The sequence below is a fragment of the Agelaius tricolor genome, unplaced genomic scaffold (genome assembly GCF_023055355.1).
Source record: "Agelaius tricolor isolate 1412-34295 unplaced genomic scaffold, bAgeTri1.0.p SCAF_10, whole genome shotgun sequence".
Lineage (NCBI taxonomy): Eukaryota > Metazoa > Chordata > Aves > Passeriformes > Icteridae > Agelaius > Agelaius tricolor.
In genome coordinates this window covers 10,025,040-10,038,968 of record NW_027269270.1, presented here as the reverse complement: position 1 = coordinate 10,038,968, position 13,929 = coordinate 10,025,040, and the positions used below count along the sequence as shown (strand labels likewise).

General features: G+C 39.8%; 2 protein-coding genes across 2 annotated transcripts in view; one reads left to right on the top strand and one right to left on the bottom strand.

Annotated features, from left to right (window-relative positions):
• Window positions 1-13,929, top strand: part of CCNYL1 (cyclin Y like 1) — a 37,430-nt gene that overhangs the window by 16,446 nt on the left and 7,055 nt on the right. The window contains exons 4-8 of the mRNA XM_071434699.1: window positions 499-599; window positions 5,584-5,619; window positions 6,313-6,364; window positions 9,832-9,951; window positions 11,748-11,914. Coding sequence (XP_071290800.1) covers window positions 499-599; window positions 5,584-5,619; window positions 6,313-6,364; window positions 9,832-9,951; window positions 11,748-11,914 — 476 coding nt within the window. The remainder of the gene's footprint in view (window positions 1-498; window positions 600-5,583; window positions 5,620-6,312; window positions 6,365-9,831; window positions 9,952-11,747; window positions 11,915-13,929) is intronic.
• The window catches only part of PLEKHM3 (pleckstrin homology domain containing M3), a 122,996-nt gene continuing 110,009 nt past the window's right edge, over window positions 943-13,929 (bottom strand). Inside the window, exon 9 of the mRNA XM_071434696.1 lies at window positions 943-2,706. The gene's annotated coding sequence lies outside the window, so the exon portion shown is untranslated. The remainder of the gene's footprint in view (window positions 2,707-13,929) is intronic.

Genomic DNA, 13,929 nt, shown 5'->3' with positions numbered 1-13,929 from the left:
AATAGCAGTACTCTGCTTCCAGATTCCAGATGCTAAACAAGACACGTGTGAAGGGAGCCATGTCAGGAAAAGGTTTCTTTTCTTTGAAACTGTAACATGACAAACCCTCAAATGTTAAACTGGATAGCCAGGAACTGGAAAGGTATAGGGTGTAAAAGAAGGGAGAAGGTGATTATGGAGTCACAGGGAAATCTAATAGAGTACATCACAGAGGGAAGACTGGGACACAAACTGAGACGAATGGAATGGGAGAGAACTGGAAATCAGGACTTGCTGCTTTAGCTCAGCTGGTTCTGCTGTAAATTATCTAAAATCATGTTGTGTATTACAAGGGATGGTTTATAAATTTATCTTACACATAGGAACTAGATGGCTGCAGGGTAGCTTACATTGCAGTAGCAACCACTTGAGGTGTAAAGCAGAATTCAGTGTGCTAAACAAAAGCTTACAGAATCCCCCTTCTTGAATGGATTCAGTTTTTTCTTTTTTTCCCCCAAGGTTTCTCCTGGGCAGCTTACGAAAAAATACAGCTCATGCTCAACAATATTTATAGATGACAGCACCGTCAGCCAGCCTAACCTTAGAAGCACAATAAAGTGGTAAGGGACCCTTCTCATCACCAAGGGCTTGGAAGAGTGGCATTGTAAGGGTTATTTGGGATTTTCTGGGGGTCCTGTCTGTTCCAAAGCCAACTGCACCCTTGAAATGAGAGAAGCACAGCACTGCTGCTGCAGGTTGGTCATGGAAGGTGGGGTGTAGAGCTCTGGGTAATTGAGTGCTGGAGGGAGCTCTTGTTTCAGTCACAGAGCTCATGGGCTGTCCTGTTTCAAAGCTGTTCTCATTGGGCACTGGAGGCAGTGCAGAAGTGTGTCAGCACTGTGGCTGTGGGGGTCCCAGCTGTGGGTTTCTCTGGGTCTGCATTGAAGGCACCTGAGACAGTAATTCATGTTGGGACTTGGGTGTTTATTATTTCTTATCAGTAAAACAGTCTCACTACTGTGAATCAGCAGCTTTTCATTAGAAGGCACAAAATGGCAAACAATCTCTTGTAACAAGGTCTCTTAAGGCTAAACTATCCAATTAAGAACTGACACCTAGATTATTTTCCCTTTTATCCCAATAACTGATCCCAGAGAGCCCCCAGTGCAGATTTTTCTGCCCAATTACAAAATGCCACCCAAACCCATGAAGAAGGAAGAAGAAGCATGAAGGAGAAACCCAGGACAACACCCTGTGCTCTTGCTTCCATCCACAACATACTAAAAATCCCAAAACCTAAATTTCTCACCAAGTGATACACCTACACTACTTTCTGTAATCTATTTCACACTTTGGTGGATTCTAGTCTATCTTGAAGTCTAGGAAATTTCCTCCATGGATGAGGGTCAAAGTCAGTGCTCCCCTGGGGGTCAGGGCACCCCAGAGCAGACAGAGAAATATTCCCAGTGCCCTGGGTTTCCACATCTCCCCCTTCTCTTTGAACCAAAACCTCTCCTTTGACAGCCTCATCCATCATCCATCGGACACACTAAAGCAGACATGGCACAAATGTTAAAAGGACTGTGACACCAATCAGTACGTACACACCTTTCTTCAAAAATTGTCTCCATGCTGGTGCAAGATTAAATCAACTGAACACACCATCCAGCCATGACCCATTCTCTTCCCTGAGTTTGGCCACTCCATCTTCTAACTGTTGTATGCTTTCATGAATAGATTTTGAATGATCAGACTAATTCATGCAACACATTCTTTCAAATTCCTCACATCCATGTCCATGCACTAACAAAAGATAATCAATTGCCGCTCTGTTTTGCAGAGTCACCTGTCTCACACCTTGAACATCAGCTAATAAATTGCTCAGTGGGAGACAGGTAGCAGAGAGTGCTTACTCAGTTAACACCCTGTTTGATCCAATTGCTTCAAGGCTGCTCCTGCAGCTGCCTGGGGCAGAAGCTGTTGTAAATCTCTGGCTTTTTTTCCATATATTAACATTGTCATCACAACTGGGGTCTATCAACTGACGGATCTTTTCCCTCTACATCTTTGTTCCCTTGTCATTGTCATGTTGGGTGTCAGTAAAGAAAGTCTCCCAATCCTGTATGGACCACCTTTGACATTGGGTGGGCTGGCGGGCCAAATTTTGTCCCACAAATGAAAAAGACTCCTTGTGGTAACTGCAATGGAACCCTGTTGGATGGTGTGATCATCCTTGCTGTGAAACTGCACCAAGATGTCACATTTCTATATATAATGTGATTTGGGGTCACATCTGCTATTTTGTCCTTATTTTGTTTTGACCCAGGAAGACTAAATACTATATAGAAATCTATCTTCACTGAGCCAAGAATTTCCAATTCTTGAGGTTCATAAAGAGCCTCAGGGAGAAATTTGGTCCAAACTCCCCTTCTTGTTTGAGCCATAAACACTGCATTGCCAACCTTGTCAACCATGTGTCAGACACACATTTGACCACACCCCATATTTTGCTTAAACTATCATCTAGCAAAAATTCTACAACATCACCGATTCCCACACCCATGAAGAAACCCAAAGTCCACAATCTTCTGTGGGCAAAGCACAAGGGTTGGAATGTCTGTGCAGTCCACATCTGTGTGTCTTCTTCCCTGCTTGTGGAGTCGCCAGCGTTTTCTTGCACTTGATAGAGTTTCACATTCTTCACTGAAATCCACCTGGACTTTGTACCTGTTAAAACACAAACAAATCCACGTCCCTGCAGGGACTGGAGGATTTTCTCAAAATCCCGGAGGTGAAGAATGAGTCCTGATGTGAAAATAAAACATTGATCAGTTCTGTTTTGCAAAATTGCAGAGAAATATAAGATACCAAAATAAGTTGCTATTACTAACATTCTTTGGTTATGAACAGGAGAAAACATTAAGAGCAAAACAATGCATGTGGTAAAGAAGAAACTCACAGCAATTAGGAATCAATTAGATAATACACATAATCAATAACACAGGTGAAATCATACAGTTACCAAGCACTACAACACTGAACTGTCATCTCAGAGTCTGTGACAGCTGATAAACCTTAAAACAACAGAAAACTGGAGAAATCATGTCCAGATTCATGTTTCTCCAAACTCCCTCTGAAAATAGGCTCAGCTGTCATATATGGTCAAATTGCCAATTGTTTTGATGCAGAAAACATCTGGGTTGATTGTCAATCACTCCATCCAAGTAGAGCTGGAGCTTGGCCAGAGCCCAAACTCTAATTGGTGGGCATCACTTAACACATTTTAAAACAAGACTCTTAAAAATAACATTTATGAATAAGAACCCTTAGGGTTAAAAACCAATCAAACCATCCAGTAATTGAATCCCTCCAAAGTTTCTGTCAGGATAGAGATTCTTCAAACACAGTAAATCTCTTCTTCAGAGATCTGAATTTGGTCACATTCGGGATTGTGAGCCCGGATCTGGACACTGAGAGTGGAGGAAGTGCAGCTGAATGAAATTACCTAGTACAAAAGTGAAACTCATAAAAAAGAAGTTAATGTTACAACTGAACTCTCTGCTGGAGTACCTCTGTAATAGTAACTGAAGAAAACCATGAAACTGGCAATCTGGATAAAAAAAACCAAACCAAACATATGAGTAGTTAAAACCAAACCAAACACATGAGTGGTTAAGAAACAAAAAGGCAGGATCCTGAAGAGACATGTGTCTTGTAGGTGATCACACAAAGACATAGTAAAACACATAAAAGCTGCCTGCAAATATTACAATACCTTAATAATAATTCTTAACACAAAAGTCTGAGTATAATTAACTTATCAACAGGAAGTGTTTGAAGGGGTTAAGACAACTTTTTTAAAGCATTCATATAATATTAACAACAATCACTATTTATCAGTATTACTTATAAAAACCAAAAATAACAAAGGTTACAAACTCAGTACCAACAATCCCTAGAACTCTGAACCATTGGGGAATCAGCTGATGACCCCACAAATAGGATCTGATTGACATTTCCCAAATGCTCTGTCTTCTGGGATTTTTTTTGGGTAATTGAATCATTACTAATACTTTTATCTTTACATGGTGCGGAGCATTTTTCACAATAGAAGATTTCCATCTATATCATATTTGGAATAACATTGATCTGCATAGTGTTCCCTTTTTTCTGCATCTTGGGCAAAGGCCTGGCGCTTTGGCACTTTTCACTGCATCTGGACACTTCTTTTTCATGTATCCATATCTTCTGCATCTGAAGCATAGTCCTCAGGCTAATGGATCACGTCTGTGGAGCCAGCCTGTTGAAGAGCTGGGCACAGCGCCTCGGGCGTTTCCGAGGCGTTTCGAACGTTTGCTTTGCGCTGCTCTCGAAGAATTTTTCTGACCGGTTCCATCCAAGTGCCACGGGTTTCCATATGTGGGTTTGAAAGTGTTTTGAGATGGGGAGTTTAGGTCACACTGAAAGCCAAATCAAGAAATTCTTGACCTGGGAAAAACTTGACATGGATTTTGTGTGGAGTTGCAGGAGAAGTTGTAGGGCTGTGTTTGGAACTCTCCAGTGATATTAGTCTGCCCTCTAGTTGTGGAAAACCAGCATGTTGCTGACTTAGGGTTTAGTTCTGGCCTTCCTGCCTTTTCTTCAGGTACTTGTTATTTTAGGTAGGTGATAATTATGTTCTGCAGTGTAAATGTCTGCTGGAGCTATTTTTCTGGGTGCCAGAAAGTCAATTATTTGCACTTAGATGATACCAGCTGAGAATTGAGAAGAGAGTTTTATCAAGTAGATTGAGGCCCAGAAGGCTTTACAGATTTAATAGTGTAGTAGAGTTTGGAAATGTCTAAGTTGATTTGTTACTTTAAAATTTGGTTTCAGACAAAGGTATGCAACATGTCACTTCTCCTTTTCTAGAGAAAAACAAAACAAAAGCCTAAAAATTTATGCTTGTACCATTTTGAAGTGCCAGTGTACATTTTGTACAGCTGACAGCAGATCAGAACTGTTCATGATAGGTTCCTGTGATGACAATGTTCCTGTTACCACCACGAGTAAAAAATCTGAAATTTTCCACAGTAGATGAGTGTTAATATATGAAACCTATTGCCTCACTTAGCAGAGACTGAAATCTGTTCTTAGCCACTTCTTGGATTCTGCTGGTATAATACCATCTTTATTATTCTCTTATTTTTAGGCAGTTTCTAAGTTAGAAAACTAGACAGGGTTAAAACATCTGCAGAATCTCTGCAATGGTGTATGTAACTCCAAGGAGAACTTACTTATATTTGAGTTGGGAATAGTCTACATTTGCACTAAATATCACCTAATCAGGAAATAAAGGTACATGTTGAAAATGTCACTTAACACTTGCTTTGTTGCCCAAATACCTATACAATGACTGTAAAAGTAGCTTCGCAGGCAGATTTTATTTGGCCAATTTCTGTCCAAACAGTTAAACATCAGAAATGAGATGTATAGTGCATGGGGATGGGAGAGGAGGTCACTGCAAAATGGATTTGTAACATTCCACTGAATGACAGCTTTTGCAGTGGAATAGTGTGCATGGAAAATGCTTTGTTAAGTCTTTTTTTCTTTTCTTTTTTTCAGTGTAACATTAGCAATATTCTACCATATAAAGAACAGGTGAGTGAACTCTTCCTTTGCTGAGATAGAATGACTTTCCTTTGGAACCAGGGATAAAATCATAGAATCACTAAGACTAGGAAAAAACTCTCAAGATCATAGAGTCAAATATGGTCTTGGTCACTTCAGTGACAGCTGGTGAAACTTAAAGGAGGTGAAAACTCTGTCACTGTATGCTGAACGTGTTTTCTCTTTGTACCTCCTCTTGAGCAGCTGTGGAAGGGTCAGTAATGCACATAAAACTCCAAAACAGGGAGGGAGGAAAACTCATTTACCTCATCACAAATCAGCCTTTGGACTTTGTTCAGCTTTTCCTGAGTACAGAGGTATGGATTAGTTTTGATGGGTGAAGGAACACTCTGTCCATGTGCAAATCACTCTTGCCATTACAGCTAGTTCCAGTATAGGCTTCTGAATTAGAGCTGACTTTTTGAAGTAATTCTATTAATGAGTTTCACCCAGTTTCACATTTTGAGGAGAACTTTAGTAAGCATAATACAAGGGCATGGAAAGCTATTCACTGTTTAGCATCTTAAATATTTAATTGTAAGGACTCAAATGCTTTGTAAAAATACAAGGTAGCTCCATTCCATATTCTAGGAAAAGCTGAACTATAAAATATGTCCCTTGATCCTTTTTATATAGTATTCTCAATTAAGTCTTATTGCTAAACCAGAGACTTTTATTTTGTAGAGATTCTGACAGATCATTGGATATTTTTGATGAAAAATCTCACCCTCTCACAGTAAGTAATTTTTTGTCCTCTGAGTGTATATCAGTAACATCTTGATTTACATGATATAAGTAATAAAAATGTATTAGCACCAGGCCACAATCAAATTGATCTAAAATTGTGTCTTATATATAAATACAAAGTGTAAACGGTGACTTTTGAGATCAGCTAGATCATGAATAGAGCCCAGTCTAAATGTTACCAGACTATGTTTGATCTTTATGCTTTGACTATAAACAGAACAATCATGTGCCCAAATCTTTTTTATTCCATGTCTGAAGTTTCTTGTCTGTCTCTTTTCTCTCCCTCTTTAATAACTGCTTTATTAGAAGTGTTTTCTGTTTCTTTAGGATGACATGGTTAGTAGGTATGTGCCTAACCTTTTAAATGACTGCAGACAGGAGAATATAATACATGAAGCATCACACAAAGTAGGCAACAGTGAGCATGGCCCTTAAAAAACTGGAAAGGCAACATTTAAAGGCAAATGTGCTTACAGTAACAGCAAGAAGCATTCAGGATGTGATTTTAATGTGACTGGTCCTGGTACACCTTTTTAGATACTCTTAAAGATGCAAAACCTCATAGTACAAGGAAGCTCAAGAGTGGAGTATGTGCTTTTAACATCCAGTTTGAGCACCCCTAGCTTAATGCCTGTCCTACAGAACCACTTACTTTGTTTTTCATGTCAAATTAATTTAGCAAAGATCCAGCAGCTTTAAAAATTGAATTTGCTCTGGGACTTACTTAAGTGAATGCAGTATAACCTACTTCCTGTATCTCAATTTTTAATAAACAGATTTTAATAAACAAGTTAATATTTTAAGTTTGTAAAAGTTTCATCCCTAAATATGACCAACTGTGCTAGGAATTGTACAGTGCAATATAAGTAAATACAAGTCTTTATTCAAATTTAAAAAAAAAAAGAACTTCAGGACAAGAGCTACATTCAAGATTTCTTGTATGGATTGTAGCACTTCAGAACAAAAAGTGTGGACCAAAACTATTTTATGTCATGGTTGAGACAGTCGCAATACAAAGCAACACTCCATTTTCAGAAGGCTTCAAATCCTTTTTTATTCTAGCATGCCTGCTTTCTATACATTGTTTAAAAACTCCTAAGTTTACACTTTACTCATTGGTCAGAAGAGACAAAGAGCTTCTTGGAATAGAGAGTTGCAGGTTTCTCTTACTTATCCTTCTCTCTTTCTTGGTTTCTGTGTCAACGACCTTGGTAGGAAATTCCTTCAGGGGTAAACATGGATCCTCTTATCAAACTTCTCTCTGGCTCAGAGAAGTCACTGTAAAACATCTTCCACGATTTTCAATGCCTGAATCTGTTGTTTCACATTCAAAATTATTTATGTAAGGGGAACTCCATCAGACAATTTCTTTATTTAACAACCTGACATCCTTTGATCCTTTCCTATAGCCTCCCTCCTATTAAATGAGAAGAAAATCATTGTGTCCTCTGGGGAACACTTAAAGGTCCCTCCTATCTTCCTGCAGCACACAGACAGAAATAGAGTTAGGGCTGATTGTCACCCTTCTGAGGGAAAGACACACATGGCTTGTTAGTTTCTATAGCAATGGTGTTTTGCCTGGGTAGCTGCTGTTCCTTCAGGAGGGTTAATTAGCAGGAAACAATCTCTGAACACCTTGTCTTCTAAAGATGCAGTCACAAGGAGTCCAAACCCGGCTCTGCTGACCCTTACGGGACCCAGGTACCATTATCATGGATTTAGTCACAAATACTGGTCTTGGTGCTTCCTTTCTCACTCCCAGTGTCCTTGGTTTGAGACAATTTAAAAAGTAAACTGGAATAAGTTGCCCTCATGTATAGGTTCAACCAATTCCTTTCCACCAATAAGGAATGAACGCAAGTAGATGTAAGTGAAAAAATAACCATTTACTAATAAACAAAACAGCAACAGGCAAAATAAACAGTTTACTAATAAACAAAAACAGCAACAGGCAAAAACAGCAACAGGCAAAATAAACAGTTTACTAATAAACAAAACAGCAACAGGCAAAAACTAACAGTAAATAACTGCTAAATACCAAACTGCTGAATCTCACACCCTGTGGGAACAAGGAGAGACCCAAAAGGCCAGAAATACCCTTCCCAAGATGAGAAAGCCACTAACAGCAGTCTCTCTGAGACCAGGGAAAAAAAACACCAAAAAGAGAACCCAAAATGGGCAAATCCTGTGTTCAAGGCAAGACCAAGCAGCTGGCAAAGCCAAGACCACACAGCAGCAGGGCCCAGCTGCCTTCCAGAGCCAAGTCTAAAAGCACCTGGGATAGCACCCACCCATCCCCAGCTTCCCACAGCAGGGTCCTAAGACACAGTGACTGTTTTTGGGCACAGATGGATGAGGAATACAATACCATTTTGGGTTACCTCAGGACATCCAGTCTGCAGAAGTGTACTTCAGATGTGCTTTTGTACCACGAGTAGCACAGGAATGAGCAGTGTTCCTGCTCATGCTGTTCCTCATGTTGCATGGCCCCCCTGCAGAGGTAACCTCTGTTACCCAGTGGTGCATTAGAAGGCTGTGTGGGCAGCACTAAGTTAACTTACCTCACTGCACTTTACTTGACAATGCTCCCCAGCTATTTCAAACTACAAAACCATAGGAAAACGCTGTTTTGCTTACCTTACAACTGCTAGCTTGGTGTCAAGCAGCTATGCTGTTCTCAGCTGCTGTCCTGACCATACTGTAGGTCTAACGTGGACTGTAGACAGAAATCTATTCAGTATCAATCTTGCAGAACCAGTGTGCAGAGTTGGAGCTCTTGAAGTTTCATCCCTCCAGAAAAAGTGCTAAATATCAGAACATATCTCAAACACTTACTTTAGGAGTGCTTTTATATAGACTGTTTATTTCTGAGCTTTTCTTCCCCCCTGTGTTTAGAAACAGTTTAGCACCGTGTCAGAGTTAAATCTAGTCTTTCATTAGCTTTGTTCTGGAGTCTCTCAAGAATGAGTCCTATGAAGGCAGTGTAAATTACCTTCTAGTTCTACCTGTGGCTGAATTGTTGCCATGTGTTCTTCAGTGCTTCCTCAGCTGGAAGAGGAATCTCATGAAGTGTGTTAATTTTGCCTTTTGAAGAGCCATTGTTTCCCTGGTGTGTATATACTTGTGATTTTCTTGCAGGGAGAAGCATTTTTTTTTTACATCTCTTTCAGTCTTGAAGAATGTTCCAAGGACAATAGCTAGCACCTAGCAGTGATGATGGTAGTTCATGCTCTTTCCTGTTGGCCCTACAGATCAAACAAGTTTTGAGAAGAGAGAGACCAGCTAAAGCTCCCGTGTTTTGTTTGGGATGTTTGCAATATTGCAAGGCTGCTCCTTTCAGGGTATAAATCTGTGACAGGAAATGGGTGTATACACCTCAGTGAGGAGAAACAAGCTGTTCTTTGGAGTCAGTGTTAAGAAGAAAGCTTTTCAGTAACTCCAAGAACTTTCTTTCAGCGGGAGGAGGTCCCAGATGACTACTACAAGCACGACCCTGACCACAAGCACATCTACCGCTTTGTTCGGACGCTCTTCAGCGCGGCGCAGCTGACAGCAGAATGTGCAATAGTCACACTGGTAAGGGCACTGCTGCAGCTCCTGCCTCTGCAGGGCTTCCCCTCTCCTCCTGCAGAGATCTGGGCTGAGCTGGCAGTGAAATAGTTCAGAGTATCTCATGAAACCCTGCTAAAGACAGCACAGTACAAGTGAGTTCATTATAGACTTCTAAGTAGTCACAGAAGTGATTAAATAAAAGGGCAATTCTCTTTCCTGTATATAAATATATAATGTTTAATTACTTGCCCAATAAAACCCTGTTTTATTTCATAATACATAACTCACTGAAGAAGCTTGAGAAGAGCAGAACAGTGGGATGCTATAAACTGGGGTGTGATTAGATCATTCACAAAGACATTTTTTATTTCAGCTGTGTGCAGGGGAAGGTGTTAGTTTTGAGTTCATATTAACCACAACAGTCTAAAGGGACCAAGAGTCAATCCTGTAGGAACTCTAGGAGAGGATCTTTCTCATTATTATGTCCTTCAATCAGTGCCATCTTTCTACCAAACTTGTTTTTTAATTAAGCCAAAGAGGCGATAACTTTTTTCCCCAGGTGAGATGGAGGTGCTTAGAATTTAAGAACAATATTACATTACAGTTCGTTGTTTGATTTCAGAAAGCATGATGGATTAAAAAATTTATCAATTACAATTATTTTTTTATATATATATATATATATATATTCGTGTGTGTGTGCATATATGTATATGGAAGGAAATTTAAATACCACAACATGTATAATTGCTACTTTAGACTGTCTCTCAAACTGCACTTTGTTGCACACTAAACTTCAGTCTTCATTGTGGATTCTTTCTGAAAAACAGTGTGAAAAAATAGAATTGTCACCAAAAGACAGTATAGCAATTAAGCAAACTCAGCTTGAAGGACTCTCTTTAATAAGGAAATAAGTAATTTAAAAAGGCGAATATTTATGAGCTGTTGAAACTCTGAAAGTAGTTGGAAGTTTTTCCTTTCTCAAAGACAGGCAAGCAATTTTGACAGAACAAGATGACAGCTAACCCTGGGCAAACTATGTGAAGTGTTTACAAAAAATGGAGTTAGCTTTTAAAGTTAATGTTACCACTAGATGGCCCTGTTATTATAGGAACACCTTTAGGCTATTTGAAGGCTACAAGCCAAGGATGGGAAGAAAGCATGGAGAGAACTCAGTGACAAAGATCAATCTTTCCCTTAGACCTTAATAGGTGAAACTTCCCTTACCCACTAATTTATCTGAAGCTACATTAGAAATTTGGATTTAGATGAGGGAATAAAAAATTAAAAACAATTTCTATTCAGATTTGAAAGTGCATATTTCTTAGTATATAGATCAATTTTCAAGGAAGGGGGAGATTCAGCATCCTGGAGTTGGTTTGAGATCTCATGGGAGGAAAAGACCAAGGCACATCTTTGGGCTTGTCTCACTGCCTAAGCTACAAGTGCTGAACCTTAGTGAGGATGAAAGGTTAATGTGGTGTGGAGTGATCTGCTACCTGCCAGTGATGTGTGACAGAGCTGGAGCAGTGTCTCCCAAAGCAGCAGTGCTCATTGCTCAAAACTCTCACCTCACTAGCTATTGTGTGCCCTGGTGGTCCAGCTCTTGGGGGAAAATAAAAAATGGAACCTGTAGCTCCTGAAAATTTGAATTCTTAAGTGTAAGTAGTAATGACTGATACTTACGTTGACACACTTAACAGTAATAAATAGTCCTATTGGACAGGCATGTCTGCTGCTCAGCTCTGCTCCAGAGTTAATTACACACATATAATTGTGGGGTTTTGTTGTTTGGTTATTTTCCCTTCTTCTTTGTATAGGTTTATTTGGAAAGGCTTTTAACCTATGCAGAGATTGACATATGCCCTAGTAACTGGAAGAGGATAGTCCTAGGAGCTATTCTGCTGGCTTCTAAAGTCTGGGATGATCAAGCTGTGTGGAATGTGGATTATTGCCAAATACTGAAGGACATTACTGTTGAGGACATGTAAGTTGCAAGGTTTGGGTAGTCTGCAGTGGTGGGGTTTTGGGGTTTTTTTTGTATGTGATTTTTTTTTATTTATGTTTTTTTAAATAGCACGTGATCATGCTGAAGAAATCTCTCTCTGTTGCTATGATTGATATATATATATATAAGGTGTATATTTAGTGTCTGGCCTCATTCTCTTTTTTACCTCAAGAAACTTTGGATAATTGCCCTACTTTGAGACAAATCTCTATTAATAATTTTAATGACTTGTGTGAGTGACTTCGAAGTTAGTTTTCTTTGCCTTCTTAATCTCAGCGATGAGCCATGGAACTAAACTGCCCAATTTATAGTCTTATTAAAAGGTTTTTTAGAAGGGAAAAAAAAAAGTAAACTAAATTTGTCCCCTGCCTTTTCTGTTTTAGAATTTGAAGAATTGCAAGGTAAACCATAACTCGGGACTTTGATGTGTGCTTGTGTGTCCAGTTAAGGCCTAAACATCTCAAGGTCTGAGCTCTAGTGCTGCTGCTGGCCAGCAGGTGTTGTGTGGGTAGCTGTGGTAGCCTGTGTTACACACAGCTACTGCTACAGCTTATCCTCTCTGGCTCGGTTCTTAGATGCCTTTACAGTGCTGAAAACAAAGTCCTCAGTCTTATTACTGCTTGTTTTTGTAAGGCTGTTCCTTAGATGTAGTTTTGTCTTAGACATCCATGTCAGTTTTTCAGAAATTTTGACTCTGCTGTCTTTTCTTGCTGAACTCAGCTTTAAGCTAGATTCTGCAGTATGGGAAGATATTCATCCTCATGGCTCCTGGCTCATATTTTGGGCTGGAGCTGTGTTTATGTGAACTGTAATTAGTCCATTAAGTTTTCTGTTAAATTCCTTCTCACAAAGTGAAGGTCAATATTTTTGTTTTAATTCTGTTTGCTAGCTTGTTCTCCTATTTCTCTTATTGTCACAGGTAGAAATTATACAAGTCTAGCTTAAAACACCAGGCTTTCTGGCCTTGCTTTCATGAGATGCTGTGTGTGTTTGAGTTTAATCACAGTGCTGTGCCCTGAGCATGTGTGCAGGCCTGTGCAGTGACAGCCAGTTCTAGCACAGGAGCAGACTGAGCTGGCAGAGCTCTGCACACAGCACTGGGAGGCTGCCTCTGTCGTGGGGCAGTGCTCTTGCCCCAAGCTCTCTTCCCTGGATTCAGTCCAAACTAATGTTTCAAATACAGTAAGTAATTATTCATTTGGGACTCTTCAGGAGGAGGAATATCTAGTTTTCTCCCTTTTAGGTAGGGGGCTCTATTTCTAAAAATGAGGGAGTTTTCTGCACCAAAACAATTTTTATTATTCAAAGTATTTCACATCTCAAACAGCAACCACTGTTACTTGTTTTATACATACCCCTTGCCTGGGAGTTCTTTGTCTCAAAATGCAGGACACTGCCAGCTCTGCTTTCAGGAAAGCATAATTAGTGATTTTATACAATGTACATCTCCACTTAGCCTGGCCCTGAGTACTCATCTCTCTGAGGAACATACTTTAAGCATTGCTGCAAATAACTCTGAGATGGCTGAAGTGGGGTCAGCAAAGCCAGAAGTGCTGGAGTGTACATCTTGCTCTTTTTGATGTCTCTTCTTTTAGCCCTATTTGGGACAAATCAAATTGATAGAAGAGAAAATATCTTTAACAACCAGGATATTTATCCTCTGTTGCCAATGCTGGGTCTCTTGAAATTGTCAGTACTTGCATTTTCAAAGCAGTGATGGTGGTAAGGAAAATAGATGGAATTTAGGCTTTCTTTCTCCCTCCAATTTGAGGATGGGATTTTTGTAATCCCATCTCATTTGAGATAATTTAGGTATGGGCAGACACTGTACTACCCCCTTCCTGACAGTGGCACAGGGTGTTCATCCCAGACTCTGCAGCTGGGCAGACTTCAGCACTCCTTGGCTGGATAACATCACCATCATAGGGACCTTGGAAAACTGCTTCAAATATTTGGCAGTTGTTTTAAGTTTACAAGCCTACCTTCAATTCATG